Source organism: Petromyzon marinus, chromosome 22 (assembly GCF_048934315.1).
Source record: "Petromyzon marinus isolate PM22_M1 ecotype Great Lakes invasive population chromosome 22, UKy_Petmar_22M1.pri1.0, whole genome shotgun sequence".
In the NCBI taxonomy this organism is placed as follows: domain Eukaryota; kingdom Metazoa; phylum Chordata; class Hyperoartia; order Petromyzontiformes; family Petromyzontidae; genus Petromyzon; species Petromyzon marinus.
The window spans coordinates 10291198-10316715 of NC_133688.1; the positions used below are offsets into that span (position 1 = coordinate 10291198).

General features: G+C 46.2%; 1 protein-coding gene across 1 annotated transcript in view; it reads right to left on the reverse strand.

Moving 5' to 3' along the window:
- The window catches only part of PARG (poly(ADP-ribose) glycohydrolase), a 148606-nt gene that overhangs the window by 33771 nt on the left and 89317 nt on the right, over positions 1 to 25518 (reverse strand). Inside the window, exons 14-16 of the mRNA XM_032959084.2 lie at positions 20156 to 20216; positions 18312 to 18387; positions 10826 to 10973 (exon numbers count right to left, since the gene is read on the reverse strand). Coding sequence (XP_032814975.2) covers positions 10826 to 10973; positions 18312 to 18387; positions 20156 to 20216 — 285 coding nt within the window. The remainder of the gene's footprint in view (positions 1 to 10825; positions 10974 to 18311; positions 18388 to 20155; positions 20217 to 25518) is intronic.

The following is a 25518-nucleotide window of genomic DNA, read 5'->3' on the forward strand; positions in this document are numbered from 1 at the left end:
GATGGAGTGATGTGGTACAGGAGAATGTGGAGCTGAGTGGACTTGCCGATGACTGGTACGCGGTGTCAAGATCGGCCTCTGTGGAGGAGGCCCGTGAAGGACGCTACTGGGCAGTTGGAGGCAGTCGCCTTCCAACAACAACGGAGGAGCGATGCTCACAACAACGAGCGGAGTGCCGGGTGGCTAAAGCACAGCAAGTTGGCACAGTATGGGGCACAGGTGGTGCATCAGCCAGTCAACTCAGTCGACCCGTGGGGCACCTGGGGTCTGTCCCGTGACCTCCTTCCAGCGGGCGTTCGACACTTCACGTGGCCTCAACGTGCAGATAGCCTGGCACAAGCGTCGTGGTGACGCCACCGCCACTTAGTGGTGAATGGCGGTTGTTATTGTATATTGAACTTCTTTCTCACCGTACGTAGCCTACGGTGCAAATCAGAGGTGGCCAGCACACTGCACTACGATCCCAGTGACCTCAGTTCAACACAAGGCCGTACACGTCGGTGGCCAATGCTGTCTGGAGCTGCCCTGGTTCCTCCGCAAGGTCACCTTGGGCTCAAACGAATATCCTGCGCAATGACATTGTCATCAACTCCAGCACATTGAGGAGAGACACCTGTAGACTGTTTAGGCTGGTGTGCAGGTGGTGAGCACTTTTTGAAGGTCATTATGGCACACCTCGGGGGGCCAGGAGCTGTGTTGGCCACCCCACCCTGTGGACTGCTCACCAACAGCACGTGCCCCCCTGTAGTCTTAAAAAAGGGGGGGGGACCTTTGACTTTGTCTCAGCTTGTGCGCGTGTGTGCGTGGGGAGGAACATCGCGGTATTGGGTTTGATGAGAGTGAGTGTGTGCGATGCGTCTCGAAAGAAAATCGCACAATTTCATTTGGGTGCCGATCAATAAAACATCTTTTAGCTGTTGGCAAATGACTATGGGACTGCCGTCTAACCCGACAGCTATAGTCCATAGTGCGTGTGCATGTGCCCAAGTATGAAAAGGTCGTCGTGGTGTGGTGGTGGTGAGTAGACTTTGCTACGATGCCTGCAACACTGATAATTTTCCTGCTAGATCAGACAGCACCAGTGTAAATGTATGTTTGTATCTGGCGTGTGGCAACACTTGGTCATACTCAGCCTAAAATGAATTCCCAATGCAGCTGTGACGGTACAACATCGGCACTGCAGTCATAAACTAAATAATTTTTTAATTCACCAGGTAATGCCCTTCGAGTTCTATAGCTCTTTTTCATAAGTGACCTGGCCAAAAATGATGGCTCAATGAAGTGGATTATCACGTGGAAATGTATAATAGCCAGATACTCTAAACGCATGATTCTAAATGTGGAGGGAAAAAACAAGAGGCCACGGAGGAAAAGCAATGCGACCACGGGGAGAGAGACATGCAAACTTCAAATATACAGGTGTCAGGGTCGGGATGGAACCCATGACCTCCTGCATACCCAGCGAGGTAATTAACATCTCGCCACTGCAGCGCCCTTGGTAAAAACACACACACTGAGTGCGTGTGCTGCCGGCCACATTGACCATTCGTACCCGTCGTCTGCTTGAGCAGGTAAATTTGTTCCTGCAGTGTACACCGGAAAAAATCGGGGGGGGGGGAGAGCTCTGAATCATTATGCCAGTCCCCACGTTTTGAACACGCGCGCGCCCGCCAACTTTTATTACTGCCAGCCGATCAGGGACTAATAATTAAGCCTTTCCCCGCTAAGCGGAGACTTAATTGTGCAGACGCAGCGATAAACAGAGCGACTGCTTTAATCAAAGGCAGCTGTGATTTCATTGGTAAGAGTGGGCACCGATGTATGCCTTCTTTACAAACACAGTGTTTATCTGCTCAAGTGGCAGAAGGGTTATGGTCATCTCAATGAATTGTCTCGAGCCAGCATAGGAAATTCCACATTTCTATAGTGGGGACCAGTCTGGGCATGGAACACCCACCATTGATTTTCTACAAAGTGGTACGTTATTTGTATTTGATTTCAAAGCATTGATATAGTCGATTCAAACCTTGACTAGGATTGGAAATGGAAATCTGCTGATTATTAGTTGGGCACAATGCCAGAGAGCCACCCGGCCAAATGAGAAAACAACGTGATTCACGACACACTACTCCCATTAACTGTCCCTATGTAGCTATAGTTATTTGCATATTATAGATCTCACTTGCAAAAGTAATAATGAATCTCAACTAAAGGGCACTTGGTGAAAAGAACCACATTGTGAACATTTCCACCACTTAATCAAGGCCACGATTGTAGATAACCACCAACCCAATGCGTGTTGAGCATGGAGACACTTTAACCACGTGTGTTCTTTTGTCTTCAAACATTGTGCCAATCTGACGCTCTTAAAAAAAAAACTCTCCGATCCTCTTTTCTTCACCTACCAAAAAAACTATTCCGCCTCAACTCATCGTAACAGCATCGGTCTCAAACACAAAGCGATGCATTCTAACCGCCTCAAGTATTGTTGCATATGCCATGCGCGACATCCTACCTACGATTAGAACAGTTGGTTACATAGGGTGCGAAAAGAGTTCAACAATATGCACGTACATATTTAGACCAGCAATGCACACAAAGAGGTGACGAGGCCAGAACCTCTTCCGGCCACCTCCAGGTGCTCATGACCGCAGCAGTGCACAAAATACATATTTTAAGCAAAGATGACCTCGGAAAGACATCCCATTTTTTTTTGGTCACGTTCACTGTTTAACCACACTTCACCAGGCAAATCAAGATTGGCTGGCGCAGGGCTTGCCAAGGACAGGTTCAGATGTTAGTCTTGGCCCAGAATCCAATTCAGATCACCAGGCTCAAAGCGCAATTGCTTTAACCACTGCGCCACTACTCCAGCCTATTATTTCTGTATCAACACACATTCTTCCTCGGCTGCCTTGCTCAGTCATCTGGTCTATGTGGCACGTCCCGCCCTGTGCTGTCCATCTGTAGCCCATCCTAGCATCCCACCACATTCAGTCATCTCCCCTCCCATCCAACTTAAATTATTACACCTCCCTTCGCCACAGCACGCTACCCCCAGCTCCCCTTCCCCACACCCAAAGTCATTCCCCTGACACATCTGCAGTTTATCTGTGTTGTTCCCATGACAAACCGTCCCCCTTCCAAACTCCCGTCAATCTCAGCCACTCGCAAACTCATCCCAGCGACGTTCACCCCCCTCCCCAACCCCTACATTTATGTGTGTGTGTGTGTCGCTCTCTCCCAAAGCAAAACCTGTCAATCTCTCTCTGCCGCTCTTTCTATTCCTCCACTCTCTGTCTGTCCGTCTCTCTCTCTCTCTCCAAGAGCTTCAGAGTCAAATGTGTCACACATCCAAAAGGCTCCGTAAATCTAGGTGCGTACAAACACACTTCATATGCACGCACAGGACGAACATCCCTGCACGAATTAAGTTGGGCCAACGGTGCACGAGTGGGTGGCAAGGATTTGGACCATTCCTGACGTTCACCACACTGGATTAGGAAACTCGTTTTAGGCCGAGCTGACCCAGAGAAGGCCCAGAGCAGGCTGATACACGGAACGCCATGTGGCAATGGGTGTGGATCTCAGTGAGGAATTTAACGAAAATGAGCCACAGGGATCATAGGACACACCTACAGCACCGCTCACCCAGGAAACGCAGAGGTTACCTTGTTACAACGTTTAGAGACAACGGTGTTGAAGTGTTCCTATTAGGGTTAGCATAGCAGATAAAGAAGACGATATGCCTCAATGTTTACACAGCTCACAGTTCACTTCCCGCTGACAGTGCTGTACCACAAGAGTTAAAGAGCTGGACTTTGAAAATTGGAATGCGGAGGTTGGGGATCACTTCAGGGGCTGGTACACAACCCATAAAACCAGAACATGGAATGTTCTGCATCCAGATTGTGGAAGCTGGGCCGAATGTGCAACAGCTGTGGGATCTGGCATCATAAATGAAGTGATGGTAGAGTGTAGTAGCATTAATGCTTTGGTAATGATGACTTCCTTTTTTTTAGCCAACTCCACATCTTGTACTAAAGAGTGAGTCAGTTTGTTTTGAAAAAATTCCATTGATTTAAGAAGCTTTATATATGTTTTAAATAACAGTAAGGATTACAATTACACTTCCTATTTTGAGTTAAAACAGGTGGGGGTCCACTGATATTCTTTACCTTGTCTGCCAACGAAGATCTTTGAAGAGAGTTGTTTGGATGCAATATATCTGCTGATCATTTTCAATTAAAATTGCATCGGCAACTGGTAGGGAATTGCATGCACAAACGCACTCGCAATTACGTGAGCACGTTTTCTTTTGGATTTCTTATCGGCAACATCCATATTTCACGTCTTGCCAATTCCTCTTAACAATACACATTGTATATAAAAGAGTTTCCAATTAAAACCCAAGTAAAAAACTATAAACTATTTTTTATTTTACCAGGTAAGGCCCACTGAGTTATATACAGTGAGGGAAAAAAGTATTTGATCCCCTGCTGATTTTGTACGTTTGCCCACTGACAAAGAAATGATCAGTCTATAATTTTAATGGTAGGTTTATTTGAACAGTGAGAGACAGAATAACAACAAAAACTTCCAGAAAAACGCATGTCAAAAATGTTATAAATTGATTTGCATTTTAATGAGGGAAATAAGTATTTGACCCCTCTCAATCAGAAAGATTTCTGGCTCCCAGGTGTCTTTTATACAGGTAACGAGCTGAGATTAGGAGCACACTCTGAAAGGGAGTGCTCCTAATCTCAGCTTGTTACCTGTATAAAAAGACACCTGTCCACAGAAGCAACCAATCAATCAGATTCCAAACTCTCCACCATGGCCAAGACCAAAGAGCTCTCCAAGGATGTCAGAGACAAGATTGTAGACCTACACAAGGCTGGAATGGGCTACAAAACCATTGCCAAGCAGCTTGGTGAGAAGGTGACAACAGTTTGTGCGATTATTCGCAAATGGAAGAAACACAAAAGAACTGTCAATCTCCCTCGGCCTGGGGCTCCATGCAAGATCTCACTTCGTGGAGTTGCAATGATCATGAGAACGGTGAGGAATCAGGCAAGAACGGTGAGGAATCAGGCCAGAACTACACGGGAGGATCTTGTCAATGATCTCAAGGCAGCTGGGGACCATAGTCACCAAGAAAATAATTGGTAACACACTATGCCGTTAAGGACTGAAATCCTGCAGCGCCCGCAAGGACCCCCTGCTCAAGAAAGCACAAATACATGCCCATCTGAAATTTGCCAATGAACATCTGAATGATTCAGAGGACAACTGGGTGAAAGTGTTGTGGTCAGATGAGACCAAAATGGAGCTCTTTGGCATCAACTCAACTCGCCGTGTTTGGAGGAGGAATGCTGCCTATGACCCCAAGAACACCATCCCCACCGTCAAACATGGAGGTGGAAACATTATGCTTTGGGGGTGTTTTTCCACTAAGGGGACAGGACAACTTCACCGCATCAAAGGGACGATGGACGGGGCCATGTACCGTCAAATCTTGGATGAGAACCTCCTTCCCTCAGCCAGGGCATTGAAAATGGGTAGTCGATGGGTATTCCAGCATGACAATGACCCAAAACACACGGCCAAGGCAACAAAGGAGTGGCTCAAGAAGAAGCACATTAAGGTCCTGGAGTGGCCTAGCCAGTCTCCAGACCTTAATCCCATAGAAAATCTGTGGAGGGAGCTGAAGGTTCGAGTTGACAAACGTCAGCCTCGAAACCTTAATCACTTGGAGAAGATCTGCAAAGAGGAGTGGGACAAAATCCCTCCTGAGATGTGTGCAAACCTGGTGGCCAACTACAAGAAACGTCTGACCTCTGTGATTGCCAACAAGGGTTTTGCCACCAAGTACCAAGTCATGTTTTGCAGAGGGGTCAAATACTTATTTCCCTCATTAAAATGCAAATAAATATATAACATTTTGACATGCGTTTTTCTGTATTTTTTTGTTGTTATTCTGTCTCTCACTGTTCAAATAAACCTACCATTAAAATTCTAGACTGATAATTTCCTCGTCAGTGGGCAAACGTACAAAATCAGCAGGGGATCACTGTAGCTCTTTTTCAGATGCAACCAAGACACACATGATAACTCAAAGCAGTGACTTATCGCGTGGACATTTCTAGCACCCAAATACGCATGTTTCTAAATGTGGAGGGAAAAACCGGAGGACCCGGAGAAAAATCAACGTGACCATGGGGAGAACACGCAAACTCTAAATATACAGCAGGGTCGGGATCGAACCCACTACCTCCTGTATACCAGACGCGGTAGTTAACATCTCGCCACTGTGGTAACCTACATATCATGCATGTTATAGTAATGTTTTGATTAACCACTAAGTTTGCGATAAGAAATACACTTTCTGTACTACCTTTCACTGTCAACATCTTGTCTGCAAAGACAAACATTCGTAAGACCCTATCGGAGACCGTTCCGCAAGCCTGATGTCTAAGCACCTCGAGAGAGACTGGTCTGTATGTTGTAAAATGGACGAATCTGAAAGCAGTGTGGTCTGCCCAATGTCTAACACGCATTGTTTTGTCCAAGTGGCGACAGAGGGAGGGTGGAAACGAACTTCAGCTTCGCAAGATAGTGTTTTAAAATCACCGCACATTTTAAGTTCATGGGCCAAACACAAAATCACGAAGTCCCACAGTTGAGAAATGTAGGACGTGAACTGGGACTGGACGAGGATTAGCTTTAGCTCATGTTAAGAGTCGAGTGCTCAGGTTGGAATTTACATTGAAATTAACCCCTTTCCTGTTGCAAGACGACTGCAAGTTGTAGAGTGGGTGACCCGTTCACCGCTGAATCTTGGAATGCGCGAGCGAATCGACGTTAATTTTATTTAGAGAGGCGTAGCATCGTTGATTTTAAAGAAGTTGTACTCACCGCAGAGAACCGTAGCTGACTCCAAACTGTACCACACACCCTCCTGCATTGCCTTGTGGGAGCCTCGGTACCGATTAAGTTACTTTATTTTCTCTTCCGGTTCTGTTCCGATCATGTACACATATGTACGTCATCGGAACAAAATGGAAGAAAAACTGATGAAGTGGACGTCATCATGTACGTCATTGGAACGGAAAAGGGTTAATATGCAGCAACAATAAAATCCCTGACATCATCATTAACATCATCAAAGGTCAAGAATCTAAGGAACTCCCTGCTCAAAACAGATATGGAGTCCTGTTCATGTCCAGTTATGCGAATTACACATTCGTATCCAGGGGCCAAGCCTCCATGTAGATTGGCCACTGAGAATTCACAATGAGATGGTACTCACTTTATCACCAAAACAAGGATGATGAGCTGAATCAACCGTTAATCGGAATTTATGCAGTGTCCTTCCGTGAGATGAGTGCTCCTATAATAGCACCATGTGGCTGTCACATTACTGTCACCGTCATCATCATCGTCGTCGTCATCGTTCATATCATAAAATACAGAAGTTGGCCAAGAAAGGTTTCAATCTCGGCACAGCACATTAACTTGTAAAGTGGGGGGCGGGTGGGGTAAATGGCAGGCAAAACCCTTAGCCCCCAGCCAGCATTCAAGAAGAACAATCTAATAAATGGGAACACGCGCATATATGCGCAGACACACAGACGCGCACATGAACAGGCACGCTCGCGCATGTCCATCTTCCACAGCTCAAGAGAGCGCACACTCTGCTCGCCTGCCCAGACGAGCGAATGCATTTTAAAGCGGGGTTTAATGAAACAAAATAAAACATTACCGCACAGAAATACGAAATAACAAAATGACACGCGCACGTCAGTTGTCACGGCAGTCAGACCGTCGGGGGGGGGGGGGGGGGAGGGGGGGAGGTTATTGGCCCATAACCCCAAGGGCCTGAGTCCTGCCATTTCCCCCAACTCCTGCTATCAATCGCGCCGGGCTGACGCACACGGCGTGGCAGCTGTCCTGCTTTCTGCTCTGCACGCGGATCACACCATGGGTTGAAAGACGATAAACTTGACCCAGAAAAATAAAATTAAAAAATCCCAGGAAAGTGTGACGGCTTTCAATCAGACAGGACACTTTTGCCTTCTCTGTGTTTGTTGGGTGGCTTTATATACCGACTTACCAAATAATTATAAAGCTGCTATCTGTTTGACTTGGGCCATTACCTTGTCCAGGTACAAAAAAATAGGAACACTTGGTTGAGAAGTCGATATAGTTTGGCCTATAGAGTGAACGGTGTCTGTAAAAGGAATGTGGAATTGCTTCCACTGGCTTAGGGCCACCCAATGGAGATGAGCACTGACACACTCAATGAAGAAGAGACACTTTGACTTGCTTATGCATCGTTTATCTGTCTTACCTGGCTGCCTATCGTTCTTTTAGTCATTCTACTTATCTGTCTGCATATCTGTCTGTCTGGACTAATGTACATGTCAGTATGCCCATCTATCCTCTCTTCCTGCCAACATGAATATTTGATCAGAATGCCCATCATCTGGTTACATGCCTGCCTGTCCGTCAGTCTACCTGCCTTGCCAGTCTGCCTATCTATCTGCTTATCTTTCTGTCAGACCATACATCTCTTTGCCTGGCTGTTAGCCTCTCTGTCTGTCGAGCTAGCTAGCTATCTGTCAGTCTGCTCAACTATCTGTCTACCTACCTGTCTGCCTTGCCATCTCGAGAACCAACACTGCCTCCAGCATACACACTCCCATCAATACGCCCGGCCCTGACTCGATCTCCCTACCTCCTCTCACCCCAGCGTAAGCGGAGGCCGTATAAATCAGGGCCGGGCTGGCCTGGCCCCAGCCGAGCTGTGCCGTGTGCATGGCCATGGGTTATGAATCAGCGGAGCCACCTGTCATTTCAACGGAGAGGCAGAGACGCCCGGGATAATAAGACACGCCCGTCCGACATGGAGTGTTTGATGGCTCGTGGACACTCGCACACTCAGGACAAACGCTTGCGTATACAGAATACATGCGGCATAGAAGACATCCATACCGGACAGATATATACGTGTATGTATACACCACGTGTAACAAAGATCAACCGTATAGCCTTAATAGATTGCATGAGCAAGTACTGTTAAGCGAGCACCTATGAAGGCTAGCACAGCACACGAGGGGGTGGGTGGCCAGCACCATGCCCGGCCGCCTTTGTCTCCCTCGTGGCGGTGTTTACACATCGCACGAGGTACTCGTTTGTGGCCAAATCGACCTGGGGCTGGCCCTGGACCGCCATTGGTGTTGACAATGAGCGGGAATTGAACACAGATCGCTGGGTTCGTAGAGCAGCGCGCTAAGTGCTGCGCTACCGCTCCCCACACACCACACACAGATGACTTACACACACATGTGCGTGCATAAGATAAAAATATACAAACAGGGTACATGCACACAGGTAAAAAAAACACGTAATAAGAACTGTTCGCACACACGTATGATGCACAACTTACGCAAGACAGACACAACACACGTGACACACACAGCACAGATACAATACGCGTGACACAAGACACACGAACAAACAACAAACAAACACACACAACACGTGCCCAAACAGCATCTTGTAAGTTATACTGCCAATCACTTCTTAACAAACCTGGCCCTGTTCAATCCAACTGCATGCTAACCAGCCCAGGTATATTGAAATCAGATGCATCTAAACAAACCCAGCCGAGTGGGCTCTGTTTGTACATTAACAAGCTTTGGTTTAGCTCTAGAGAGCTTCCACAGAAACCGAACTCTATGGAAGCCCGACTCGATGGAATCTGCACGTTAACAACACAACCATTGTACCTCCGATTAGCACGATTGGACGTGGCTCAGCAAGGACACTGAACAATAAAATGTAACAGAAGCTGAAGAGTAAACCAAGAAGCACAGAGAGGCGCATGCTTGGAGTTATGCCGAGACACATAAAGCAGAACACGTGATTTAAGAAATGAAAACAAATCATAAATTTGTTAAGGAAACTGAATGGGCTTGGGCAGGACACATCATAGGACACAACAGCTATTGTGCAGGTGAAGGAATGTGGAGGCCTTCATCCAGCAATCGATAGTCAACAATAAAGAAAACCAGATTACAAGCTTGTACGCATGGTTATATCAAACTACATGTCATTAACAGGAGAGTGTGTCAGAGATGACATCACTAAGACAACGGGCACTCAATTTTAAGCCGGAGTCGACCAAAGGGGAGGCCCTGGAGAGATTAAAATATGAATGCCCATAGCTAGGAAATGAACACGAGTCACCGGAATTGGAGAGCAATACATGAATCACAACACCATCATGCATCCAAGACAAAACAAAGATCCCCTGTATACCCTATATAGATTTTCAGGGGGCAGCATTGTAAGCGAGCACCTATCAAGGTCAAACAGCACACGAGAGAGTAGCGTGGTCAGCACCTCACCCGGCCACGTTTGTCTCCCCAGTGACAATGTACACACGGTGCACGAGGTACTCATTTAAGGCCAAATCGACCTAAGAGAGGCCTAAGACTGGTTCGTATATTATTCGCCGCCGATTTTAGCTGTGGATGGGAATTGAACTAAGGCTGCTGGTTTTGTAGTGGGGTGCATTAACCTACTGCACTGCCACAACCCATACAACAAACACGCAACACAGTACAACCTACAGAGCCTGATGACATTTGGATCACACGTTTACGTCACCAGACCTATTGAATGCGCAGGAGCATCGTTCATCAAGCAGCACACAGAACAAGGCTGGCACCACGAGCAGACTGGGAATGCACGCGGTGACGAATTCTGCATGGCCTATCGAGAGTGAGCATTGGATGAAAGCATGTGTGGCGCGCACCTGTGACGATGAGGCACTCGCTAGGGCCCAGCACCTCCGTGAAGAGTCTGCTGACGATGAGCTCGGGGTTGATGATAAAGCGGATCTCCTCCTGCACCAGGCCGTTGCCCAGCACCCCGCCACCCACGTACTTATTGGCAAAGTCCACCTGGCGTTCCCACGCACAAACACAACAAGCCCTGCTTAGTCCTGCAGGCTGTCGTCGAGGCAAGTGCTGCTGGCGAAAAGCTATACGCATACGGGCAAACAACAACAACCGCCTTTCCCCACTAAATGGTGGTCATGTTACCACGACACTTGTGCCAAGCTAGGTGCACTTTGAGGCCATATAAAGTGTCAAAGGCTCACTGTCAGAGGGTCACGGGACAGACCCCGGTGCCATGGGTTGATGGAGATGATTGGCAGATGCACCACCTGTGCTCCCTCCTGTGCCAACTTGCTGAGTTTTAACGGTCTGCTCATTGTTGAGCATCGCTCCTTGGATATTAAAACACACACACATTATATATTGATATACAAAGACAAATATCCCCATATAGCATTTAAAAGACTATTGCAACAAGTGCTATTAATGAGCAGCTATGAAGGATGGAACGGTACACGAAGGTGAGGATGGAAGACATCATGCCCGGCCAAAATTCACATCGCACCGGGTACTGGCTGATTCGACCGAGGGGAGGCTCAGGACTGCTTCAGATATTCGTGACTGTTAAAGTTCGTAAGTGGGATTCGAACTCGTGTCACTGGGTTTGTAGCGCAATGCGCTAATCACGACACTACTGCTCCCCACAGGTCATTATCATCACTGAGAATCACAATCCCTTTAGCAAGAGAGAGCCAAGAGTCTCTGGTTATGTAAGAATTACTGCAAAAAAAGGTCTAAGCATTTTCCTGCTCAAAACAGTGTGCATAGCCACTCATCTCTATTGGCAGCTCACAGCCTTTGATAGAAATTCCACATTTCAACGGCAGGAGCCACTTTATCATAAGTCAACCATAGGTCACTGAATTATTGTCGTCAGAATGAGGCCTCAGTGGAGTATTCATCACCAAAATAACTCAAGTAAATCCTGCGACAGATTGACTGACAGCTGAACGTAAAATATATAGATGCTTGGCTCTACGATTATAACACAATAATGCAAAGACCAACTCTTGCATATGATGCCACAGGCGCTTTGATCATCCTTTCCATTCAAACAGTTGGTACGCTGTGGAATTCCTCTCAGAAATTATTGGGTGGCTGTACTTGGAATCGAACCGTCGACTGCACGCATTGACATGCTGACCAGTAAGGCTACAGTCGCAGAGCTAAAGAACTAAAACACATTTGCAGGTCATGAATAAACTTACAGTAGGAATGGACAGCTGCAGAATGTGTAACATACGATTATGTGCAATTTTCGTATGTGACAACTTTTTTCAATTTGATTTCTGAAAAAACGTGTTTGCCAAGATTGAACTGGAGTCAGGAGAATGGATAGAGCATAATGGCTGGATGATAAATCAGCAATTTGAGCTTGGGTACGCGTGTGCATGCGTCCGTGTGTGTCTTTTAGATGGGAGCGATGGTGCAGTGGTTCGCGCAATGTGGCAGGAAATACCAGAACCAGTTATGGGCCTCCATTTAGGTTGACTCAACCATACGTGATTACCTAGTGCAGTGTGTAAACATCAGTATTGCTATTGGCTACAACGTCACGTCCCGCGAAAGTCTATATCAGCTACAGGGGGAATCGTCGTCTTTTGTTGAGATCAAATGCAATATATGCAAGCAAGCATACGCATTTGTGCAGGTGTATGCCGTATAAGGGGTTATGTATTATGATCACGTGTGTACATATTTATCAGCACACTCGTGTGTGTGTGTGTGTGGTTGCGTGAATGTTTGCTAAGAGTCGGGAACCGTAGTGTAGCGGTGAGCACCCTGTGCCATAAACCCGGAGATCCAAGTTCAATTCCTGCTTACGGCCAACACCAGTAATGACTACCTGAATCAGTCCTGGGTCTCAAATAGGTAGACTCAACCTCAAATGAGTACCTGGTGCGATGTGTAAACATAGCCACTGGGGAGACAAAGGCGGCCGGGCGTGGTACTGGCTACCCATCCCCTTGTGTGCTGTGCCCGCCTTCATAGGTGCTGGCTAACAGCACTTGCCCCAACAGTCTGTTGAAACTCTATTGGGAATCTATGTCTTCGTTTGTTAAGATAAGTGATGGAGTGGTTTGTGTACTGTGCCACAATTCCATGAACATAGATTGCATACCTGGCCCATCACATCATTAGTAAATACGATCCAAGTCTAGCCCTGAGCCTTAGCCACCTTGACTCAGCTTTGAATGAGTGCATTGTGCACTACAGAAACATTACCCCTGAACAATCACAACTCGGCTTGCAGCCAGTTGCACCATGCCGGACTTAGCAGGTGCTCTCGGACAGCACTCGTTCCTACGGGTAAAGAGGCTTGAAGATAAAAAAAAAATATCCTGTTTTTAATACATTGAATACAACCACATTTCTACTAGTCAGATTATTGGTACTAAATGCATAGAAAACATGGGTGACGTCAGTTAAATTGCTGCGCAATATTTAAATCCGTTGACCAATAATGGGTTTTCTTGACCAACGTTTTCGCAAAACACGGACTTGTCTCAACTTCTGAAAGTGTCATCAGAAAGGATGTGGTCGTCCAGTAAACAAACATCACTGTGCAGGATTATCCTACGAGCAAACGCATTCTGTGAACACCACAATGTGCCAAAGCACACGAATAAAAGCGCAGCATCATCATATTAATAATTATTTACCACAACCAAAGCTTTCTTCCTTGGTAGGGAAGCTAAAGCTTTCTGCTCTGCTCCATAACTTAAAGCTAGAACTTGCATTCAATGGAAATGTTGATACTCAAAACGCCACAATAAGCCATACTTTTAATAACATGACTCTTCGCCAAAAGCTCAAAGAGCCAAACTAATGCAAGCTACGGAGGAGCGTTAACAGTGGCAGGAAGAAAAAATATGCCCCGACCCAAAGAGCATTGCCATCTCGGATGTGCTGCTGCTGTTGGACCAACATAAATAATGGGTTTGGAGCAGCATAATGAAATCATAGCGACATAGTCTAGATGGAAATAATGTTGCCGCTGGGCAAAGCTGCCTGGGCAAGTACCACTACCCCAACGCGCGGGCCACTGCACACACAGAAGCATTAAATGAATGCCCCGGGGCATAAGCATTGCAGGACCGCAACTAGGCAGCAAATTATATCTTCTGTATCCACTCTATGTTCCGAATATTCCGTATCTACCATATATATTCAGTATATCATGTACTGTTTAGTGATGGATATATTTTGGACATAATGGGGCACGGAACAAGCACAAATCAAACACATTTACTGACAATTAATAAAATTAAATGGGCTTGGGCAAGACAGATCACGAGATGGGAAGATGATCGATGGGCGAGACTGGTGACGGAATGGCAGCAAAGGGAGAGAAAAGTGTCCACGGGGTCGACCACCGCTGAGGCGGAGCGATGAAATCAGTTCAAGTGCAGGAGAGGAGCGAGATGGACGAGGGATGGTAATGGCGTGGGGAGGCTGCTATAAATTGCCGCTACAAACTTACAAACGATAAGCCATGTCGTTGAGCTATCATTTGTGGCCAGGTCGCTGCTGAAAAGAGCAGAGCTATACCTCTGTGGGCCTTGCCTGGTAAAATAGAAATAATCGATAGATAAAAGTCTAAAATTGTCTGTTTGCGGGGTTGTGTGTGGCTTTGTGTGTGTTCGCGCGCTTGCGAATGATTTCGCTCTCCAACGGTTGGGTTTACGTTAAATAAACATAGTCAGGTACCACGCCGTAAGCCCCGCCTGTGAGCAAGCGCTATTCTTTTTTCACATCTGTCAACCTTAAATTAGTTTATTTAGCGATTTCGTGCTATTTTTTTTGCGCTTTCCATTTATTTCTTTATTTATGACGCGTGCACGACCATACCAACTCACGCGCCTTTGGTGGGGGGGGGGCGGCCCATGCCAAGTCGCACTCCTTCGGTGGGAGTGAGGGGGACATTTTCTGTCGTGTAAAAAATGATATAAAATACACTAAACGCTGAGGTAAATGCTTCACTGTATGATGTCCCCCCCACCCCGATTCGTGCAGTTACTACTATATACAGTCGCTAGACGCGACCATTATAGGCCATAGATATTACTGCAGAGCGGCCGAGGAGATCGTGGCTGGGGGAGGGGGGGGGGGTTAGGGGTAGCAGCCCAGCCCCAGCCTGCCAAGGTACCACCTCGGCCGGCTGGACTACCTAGGCGAGGCCGGAGGCTCTGCACGTGACTAGGCCTCACCACGCCACTGTCAGGTGAGTACTTTGTGGTATAGAGTCGATAAATACTGCTATAGAGTAAGCATGTACTATTGTAGTGATAGCAGGTACCACCACAGTCGGTATGCACTGCTATAATCATAGCAGATACCACCACAGTCAGTATGCACTACTGTAATCATAGCAGGTACCACCACAGTAAGCACTCCTGCAGTGAAAGCAGGTACCACCACAGTATGCACTACTGCAGTGAAAGCAGGTACCACCGCAGAATGCACTGCTGTAATCATAGCAGGTACCACCACAGTCAGTAGGCACTACTGTTAGATTTTTAAGAGTAGTTTTGAAATATATTTTTGGCCCGGGCAATGCCGGGTATATAAGCTAGATTAAAATAAAAACGGTTTACATAGTTGTTTAATTACACTGAGGGAAACAAGTATTTGATCCCCTGCTGATTTTGTAGTTTACCCACTGACAAAGAAATGATTAGTCTATCATTTTAATGGTAGGTTTATTTGAAGTGAGAGAAAGAAAAACAACAAAATCCAGGAAAACGCATGTTAAAAATGTTATAAATTGATTTGCATTTTAATGAGGGAAATAAGTATTAGACCCCTCTGCAAAACATGACTTAGTACTTGGTGGCAAAACCCTCGTTGGCAATCACAGAGGTCAAACGTTTCTTGTAGTTGGCCACCAGGTTTGCACACATCTCAGGAGGGATTTTGTTCCACTCCTCTTTGCAGATCATCTCCAAGTCATTAAGGTTTCGAGGCTGACGTTTGGCAACTCGAACCTTCAGCTCCCTCCACAGATTTTCAATGGGATTAAGGTCTGGAGACTGGCTAGGCCACTCCAGGACCTTAATGTGCTTCTTCTTGAGCCACTCCTTTGTTGCCTTGGCCGTGTGTTTTGGGTCATTGTCATGCTGGAAAACCCATCCACGACCCATTTTCAATGCCCTGGCTGAGGGAAGGAGGTTCTCACCCAAGATTTGACGGCACATGGCCCCGTCCATCGTCCCTTTGTTGCGGTGAAGTTGTCCTGTCCCCTTAGCAGAAAAACACCCCCAAAGCATAATGTTTCCACCTCAATGTTTGACGGTGGGGATGGTGTTCTTGGGGTCATAGGCAGCATTCCTCCTCCTCCAAACACGGCGAGTTGAGTTGATGCCAAAGAGCTCCATTTTGGTCTCATCTGACCACAACACTTTCACCCAGTTGTCCTCTGAATCATTCAGACGTTCATTGGTAAACTTCAGATGGGCATGTATATGTGCTTTCTTGAGCAGGGGGACCTTGCGGGCGCTGCAGGATTTCAGTCCTTCACGGCGTAGTGTGTTACTAATTGTTTTCTTGGTAAATATGGTCCCAGCTGCCTTGAGATCATTGACAAGATCCTCCCGTGTAGTTCTGGGCTGATTCCTCACCGTTCTCATGATCATTGCAACTCCACGAGGTGAGATCTTGCATGGAACCCCAGGCTGAGGGAGATTGACAGTTCTTTTGTGTTTCTTACATTTGCGAATAATCGCACCAACTGTTGTCACCTTCTCACCAAGCTGCTTGGCAATGGTCTTGTAGCCCATTCCAGCCTTGTGTAGGTCTACAATCTTGTCCCTGACATCCTTGGAGAGCTCTTTGGTCTTGGCCATGGTGGAGAGTTTGGAATCTGATTGATTGATTCTGTGGACAGGTGTCTTTTATACAGGTAACAAGCTGAGATTAGGACCACTCCCTTTAAGAGTGTGCTCTTAATCTCAGCTCGTTACCTGTATAAAAGACACCTGGGAGCCAGAAATCTTTCTGATTGAGAGGGGTCAAATACTTATTTCCCTCATTAAAATGCAAATCAATTTATAAAATTTTTGACATGCGTTTTTCCGAATTTTTTTGTTGTTATTCTGTCTCTCACTGTTCAAATAAACCTACCATTAAAATTATAGACTGATCATTTCTTTGTCAGTGGGCAAACGTACAAATCAGCAGGGGATCAAATACTTTTTCCCTCACTGTAAATCTAGCAGTGGATAGACAATAGATGACGATGATCATGGTTATATATGTTCAGTGTGGTCATCATACGGAGTGTCTGGATGCCACCATGAAAATGCTAAATCTCCAGGCTCAGGGCCTCCAGTAGAGATGAGCACCACCCCATTGCTTGTTTGAGCAGAGACACTTTGACTATAACTGTACACTGCATCTGAACCGGTCAGTCGAGAGCTTGACTCCTAATTGGAAAATCGCATATTCAATTGATGGCTAAGGGTCAACTCGGCTCACGATCCTCCTGGGGTAAAAAAGGGGGGCTACCACTTTGGAGGGAAGACTACGGTATTCGTCCTATGGAGAGAATTGCCCTCAGTATAGGAATGTGGAATTTCCACCACTGGCTCAATGACTCTTAATGGGGATGAGTGCCACCCTCATGTAGGCAGAGACACATGGATGTGGATGTGAATGTGGGTAAAGTGTCTCGGCGGAAAAATAGAGTTTCCTCTTTTGGTTGCAATATTTATAAAGCTGGTAGCATTCGCTGCAGCAGTAGTGATTCATATCACTGGCAGCATATATAAATATTACACAATGCATTATAGGATATTTATATAAAAAGTTTACTTTTTAACTGGATGGTAATGGTGAACTTTATGTGTGTGTGTGTGTGCCAGCTGCCACTGTGATAACAAACTGTGCTGAGGACGTTAACGTTAAAACCCAGTCCCAGTTATATTTATATAACAAGTGTTAATACATACACACAAAGATACCCCGTATAACCTCAGGACTGTTGGGTCATGCTGTTTGTGAGCATCTAGTAAGGTCGCCATGGCATCCGAGGGAGTGGATGGCCAACACCACGCCTGGCGGCCTTCGTCTCCCCAGTGTTGATGCTTACACACAGCACCGGGTACTCGTTTAAAAGCTCAGTCGACCTAGGGGAGGTCCAGGACCAGTTCAAATATTCGTCACCAATGCTGGTCCGTGAGCAGGCACCGAACACGTGTGTCGCCGGGTTCGTAGCACGGTGGCACTAACAAACTGCGCCACCGCTTACCACTTAATTGCACACCGCTCGCTCGCACACACAGAGAAGCGTGCAAGATGTGTGTGTGTGTGTAGCGAGTGTTCCAGGCACACAGGTCTCACCTGTAGCATGCCCTTGCCTTCAGTCTCAATGGTGCCTGTACTCTGCACCTTCAGGTTGGTGAGCAGTTTTCTGGATCTGAAGGGTAAGTGACATTGAGCAGACGTTTAATCATTCGCAACGCCTCAGCTCGGTGAATTGTTACAAGTCGGGGTCACGACTCAATTCAACAATCAATATTGCTTGGCCTTGTTTGTATGTATGCATGGTCTTGTCCAGTCTACAGTGTTGTCACCTTTGTACTACCTGCTGTCTCGTTTGTATAATCTCTCTCCCTTACATTTGTACTACCCTGCGCTGTCTGTCCATTGTCATGTTTCGTTTGTTTGGTCTCATCTGTACTGTCCGTTTTGTCTGAAATGACTCAGCAACTCTCTCTGTACTGCCTGTCCCGATTGTTTTCTTTATCCGTCTTGTCTGTACTGTGATGTCATGTTTATTCTGCCCATGTTGTATGTACCGTGTCATTTGTTCAATCTTATTGATTCTGAGCAATATCCTCAATAAAATACGTACACACAATTTGCATGCAGTGAAGGTAATAGCTCAAATCAACTGTGTGATGTGAGCTATGTGCGGCACTCAAACTGAGGGCCCCAGGTTTCGAGTGCAGTGTACAAACCACTGTGCCACCGTTCCACCCAACGAGTTAAGTCGTCATCATGGTCATCAATCATGACCAATCAACCACTTCGATTCCCCAAGCTGCCCCCCTCACAATCTTGTGATGCAACAATCCATCCAATACCCACGCGTGAACTGATTTCATCACTTCATCTCCTCGGTGCACGTATTTACAGGCGTGTCATTTCTTGGCTGCCATCCCATTGACATTCTTGACCATCGGCCTTCATCCCTTGCAGCTACGTTGTGTCTTGCCCAAGCCCACTCGTTTGTTTTAAGAGTTTGCATGACGTCATTAATTGGCATATGTTCTCCAATCCGGACACAATCAACAAAGCACATCAATCCGGGCGAGTGAAAGCAAGTCCAGACAGCTCACCAGTACAGCATGGGGACACAGCAAATGTATACAAGAGTGCTTGATTCAGATCGTCACACAAGAGGTCATCAAGTGTAGCGTAAATATAGGTGATGCTAAATTGTAGCAATTTACAGCAAGATACAACACATCAAGGCAGCACAGCAATACGGTAGGGCAATACGGTGAGTCAGGACGGCTTGTCAATAGGGCAAGCAAACACAGCAAGTTGACACAGCAGGTCAGGCCCACATGTCAATACAGTAGATGAAGTCAGTAATACAGCAAGCTGGCAGAGTCTAGACAGCATTTTAACATGGCACGTCAATACAGCAGCCCTTTACCACATGGTAATAGAGCTGTGTCAATACAGCAGTGCTGACATGCTGTGATACTGTGCTTAAAAAAACATATTGGATTAATTAAGTTAATTTGTGAGTCTGGGTGCATTGTTTAAAATGCCACATGCCTATGGCAGGTACCAGTATATCCTGTCCGTACAAACAACACTGCCTTCTTGCAAGACGATAAAGATGATGGGGCTCAATCTATTCCTGGTCAGGATTTGTATTCAGAATCTCAAGACTGGAAGCTCTGCTTATTAAACAATCAGCTATACCCTGGATAGGATATTACGTTAAAACTCTTGAACCATCCTCCCATAAACCCTCACACGTATACTTCCTGCTCAAATTAACATTGAGTAGTGTTAATATATTTTAGTGGCCCTTATCCGGATGTGGAAATGCTTCATTCCTCTGAGTGGGGTATGTGTAAATTGAAACAACTCATTGAAATGCAATCATGAAGCTGAAATTCATGCTGTGGAAATACAATGTTTACTCCGATAAAACAAAGACTTACCTTTCCCACTCAACTTTTGTTTCAAGTTTTTTTCTGTGGAACGTCAGCAATCCTGTCGGCACTGCGGAGGACACACAACAAAGACTGGCTTGTCAGCAGCAATTCTTCACTCGTAGTAATAATAAAAAATAATTTGCAAGTTGTCACGCGCTGCACAGCATTCGCTCGTTCTCGAAGACAGACAACGACTCGGAGGCGCGAGGAACCACAGACGAGCGGGAGGGCCGCCAGGCGGCGAACCGGCACCAACAAATTGCCGAGCTGTGGTCCCTCATATATGAAGATGTTTTCAGCCAATTAATGAATGCTTACACGTGGGAGGAAACTGGAGCACCCGGAGAAAACCCACCCTCATGAGGGGGCAACGTCATCCCATACAGGCAGAACAAGCGGCATCCACATTCTTGTTGCGCCGCCTTGTGGGCAAGTGAAGGTTTGGTGCCTCGACGACCATGGGGCCCTCTCCCAACATGTGCGATCCGCCAACCCTGACCTCCACAGCACTGGATTTTACAGGCGTGCGCCACCGTCGCCCGGCTAAAGACACAGGGGATCCTAACACGAGTCTGATAGGACGTCTGGGTGAGAGATAACATTTCATAAATCCTGATCAAAATGAAGTCCACGTGGCCCAGCTTGCACTTTGGTTCGTGTGCTCAACGCACGTGAGAAAGGTCCGCGACATTAAATCTCGGCGTGGTGGGGGGGTGGTTGTGGGCTAAATTAAGCCCACCATTCCTCTATGGGTGACAGACTAAGTACTTCATTGTAAAGAAGAAAACATTTGTCGTAATACGGAAACACTGTTCATGAGGAATCTCCACCATTAACTCAAGTCCACCAATAAAGATTAGTGCTGCACCGATTACTCATTTGAGCAGGGGTGGGGGGAGGCACCCTGTGAGTCGACTTGATTATTTTGACCCTGAGAATTAGCCAATTCATCTCAATGGGATCACTCAGCTTGTTAGGCGAATGCCACTAAGATTATGGTGGTTGCCTTCGTCAAGAGACGATGCATTTCAATGAAATATTGTTTGTTGAATTAAAAGGTAGACTCGAACTGAACCCCAGTGTGAAGGATGCAATTTAACAAACGTTAATAAACTCCCACTCGGTTAAAAAACAGTACACTGAATTTAACTGGTCAAAATTAATCTTAGAGCTCTCTTTCTTGGCTAAATCAAAGATGATTAATTTATCACCCCCCCCCCCGTCCCATGTCTTAAAGATGACAGAAAACCTTTGGGTCATATGAAGGGCACTAAATATAAGTTTCCTTGAAAAATATCGTCAATATCAACGGGATCGTATTTGGCTAAAGGACAATGAACTGATGTGTCCGCAAGAGCGATTGCATCTCAATGGGCCCTAGTTTGGTTATACAAAGGACGAATTAAGGGAAGTGAAATGGAAAATACTGATTCATACTCAAAAGCAGGTGGTGGCTTTGCCAAAACAACTCGGATGCAATTCCGCAGTGATGCAAGAGAGTTCATGACTGCCGGTGAATGGGTGCTCGATCAACATTTTATGAGTAAATAATAAAAAGACAGCGATAATTTAACTTAACCATCAACGCTAATGGAAACGAAAACACTTTAGAAATGCTACGATATAAAAACATAATTTCGTACATTTACGATGTGCCTGATTCTGCACAGTTATTAAAATGGACATATTTACACGGACAAATATACATTGTTCATGCACTCACAGAGATTACAAATTGCATTATAGATCGATGGGGTATATGCTGTTAGCAAGCACCTAAAGGCCTAATTGGAAATCGTGGGGGATAGTATGACCTGAACAATGTTGCAGCCATCTCTGTCGCACATAACAATAAGTTCAACGAGTAGAGGTGCAGATTCAGAGCCCGATTGCTACTCGGGTTGCGTATGGCCAGCAACTGAACCCCGGGTCAAAATAATTACGGCACAGTGAAGCACACACATCCACACAAAGAGATTACACCCGTTAAGTTTTGTACACCACAGGGGCACAAAAGTGATGTGAGTAGGGGTGGCATGTTAAGTTAAATATTTGAATCAATAAAAAAATATAACAAACATAAAAACTACGAACTACTTAACTTCCATGCCATCCCTCGGCAAGTTGACGAACTGTCGCCCGTTTGTCATCAACTCATTCCGCATCTCGTTTTTTCCAGTCTCGATCGTATTGTTCATGTTTTCCATCTCAACGGACATTTGTGTTCACTCCATTCAGCCCAAATGAATCATTCGCATAGAATTTGCATGCATGGAACAACTTAAATTCTGACACATACAAGGCCTGTGATGCCCAAGCGGAGACATTTGCTGACAATACAATGCACGCCTCTAATAGTGACTAGGTGTAGGGGAGATAGAGGAGAGGTTCAGATACCACGGGCATACACTAACATATAAAAACATCCATAAAGACAAAGATCCCCCACGTAGCTGCAGTTGATTGCTGGGGCAAGTTAAACACCACCTCTTCCCCACGGTCACAAAGACATTTGCCGGAACCAGTTGTCATGGGACACGAAGCCTCGACTCTGCAAACTCATTCAGTGGCGGCAGCAGTGACCACGAGGCTAAATCCAGCTGTCGGCACAGCGTAAATACCCCCCCCCTGCCCCGCATTAGGCTCACTAACTGGATGGGCTTGGACACTAAACAGTGAGCGACCAAAAATAATTGGAAAAAAAATGGCCGGTGACAATTTCGCAAAAGTTACGGCATTAGCTCATCCCAGGAGAAATTCAAATTTTGAAGCAGGTGCTAATGAGAAGTGGGTTTGTTCATGCGTGGATCGTTAGGGAAAGCCCCGAGCAGATCAAACGGGAATCCAATAGTTTCTGCCCACATCATTCATCAACAGTGTGGATCCCGGTACACTTCCACAACCCCCACGCACAAGCACTTGACGTAGGCGAGCTTCACGAAGCCTGAGGAACGATGGGAAACCTGGCCGGTTGGCACCGTGGGTAAGAGTGTTCGGTTCTCAATGGAAAAAGTAGCATGTTCAAACCCATCAACTTCTTAACCGCTCCAGGTGGATGCCACTTTACATTCACTTGAGGTTGAGTTGATCTCAGCGAGGCTCAGGCCAGAACCAGATACCAAATGCCACTGGTGACGATGTCCATCCTGGTCAACTAAACTTACGGAACCAATATCGTAGCACGATGAGTTGACTACGACGACAAGGTATTGATCCCCTGTTAACTCTACACAGGCCACATGCCGTAAGCAAGCAACCAATTCAGGATTACATTCCGCACACAGCGGTGGTGTGGGTTATAGCACCACGCCAGTCTGCTTGTCTCCCAATGTTGATGTCGTACGCACCATGCCAGGTACTACTCATTTAAGGCTGAGTTGACTTGGGGCAGAGCAATAACTAATTCACCCAAGTGCATTCCACTGTCAATGGCAATGGATGGAAACTGCACCCATGTCACCCTGATCGTAGTGCAGCGTGAACCACCATGCCACCACTATCCACGCACACACACACACTAAAAGCCAACCTAATCATCGCTGGGGTTTCTCGCCAATCGAGCATATACGTTTAATCCCATCAATGAAGGCAGATGTACACACACACAGCGTGACATATTGCATTATCCAATTGCTCCGGCATTTCCACAATATCCACACAGGTGGGGGACAGTTTATGCTAGCAATGTCAATCTGTCCACTGGGCAAGAGAAAATGACTTGGGATCAATACACAATTACCGATGGCACGCACACGCACACACACGCATGCACAAACAGAGATCACCCGTATAGCTTTAAAAGACTATAGGAGCAAGTGCTGTTAGCGAGCACCTATGGAGGCCGGCATGGCACACGAGTGAGTGGGTGGCCAGCACCACGCCGGGCCGCCTTTGTCTTCCCAGTGGCGGTGTTTACACATCGTGCCAGATACTAAGGTTTAGGCTGAGTCGACCTAGGGGAGGCCCAGGACCAGTTCAGATAATTATCACTGGTGTTGGCCATGAGTGGGAACTGAACTAGGGTAGACGGGTTTGTAGCGCAGCGCGCTAACTGCTACACTACTGCTCCCAAAACGCACACACATACACACACACACGCATATTCGTACACACACACATGCCTGCATGTTATTCATACGAATAGAATGAAGTGCCAAGCAGTGAGCGGTGACTCAGTGCACACATATGCTTACACATTTACATCGAAGCAATCTATATCTATATATAGATATAATGCACTATACATTGAAATTTGCAATAAAGTGCACACGTTAAAAACATCAGCAATGTAAATCTTAATGGCCTATATTGTTGAGCTTGCTCAAGTAGTCAAAACTGCATCTGAGTAATATCATCATAATTTAAACTTGTAACGCACGGTGCTCGATTACAGGCCACGTGTCTAGCCACCACCACCAGGCTTCTATTAAATGCTCATATTATAAGCGTCATACAAGTCTCCTGTACTACAGATACACTTACTACCTCACTACCTCATTGGGGTGAATCATTGATTCAAACAGATTCTTAAGATGCGCTAGGTTTCTGCTGAGAAATTAATTATTAATTGTTCAATCAATAACAAAATTGTGTGTTGGTGCATATATGCACCCACGCTGCACTGGTGTTTGACTTGACAAGCATATATATGTACTGTGAGCGAGTGATTGCATGTGGTTGTGCACATGAGCATATTGAGTAAAAGTGTCTCCCTGTTCCAATGAGCACTCGAAGTTAATTAATCTGCACGAGTAATCTGAAGAAAACTGCGCAAATTCACATCCCTCTGGCCTGTCTTTCCATAGCACAATCACTGTGACCTACAAAGCAGAAATCATTGTATCACCATTGCAGGGATGATACGTTATTCCCATGAAATCCGGGAGGCATTACGTGTGTGTGTACGATACATAAGGTACATTCTCTAAATGCATGCAATGCAATTATAAAAACATATGCACAATGGTGACTGTAATGTGTACCAGTCACAGTGGCTTAGCCATTGAGCCACGCCACACAGTCGAGAGTTCGATTCCCACCGGAGCTGCCAACTGATGTCTTTGGGGAAGAACCAAACCATGCCAATAGCTGGGACAATAGCTGGGCCAATGCGTGTCACCACCCCCTTTAGTCTCGAACTGGTAGGTGGTTAACTCAACCCACCATTCCCATGGGGGTGCCTGCAATTGTAAATGCTTTGTGAAAAGTCGGCAGTGATTTTGGTCTGCAGAGGTGCTACGGTGGGTGAGATGTTTGGTATGCGGGAGGCCGTGGGTTCGATTCCGACCCTGATGCCTGTATATTTGGAGTTTGCATGTTCTCCCCGTGGTCATGTAGATTTTTCTTTGGGTCATCCGGGTTGCTTCTAT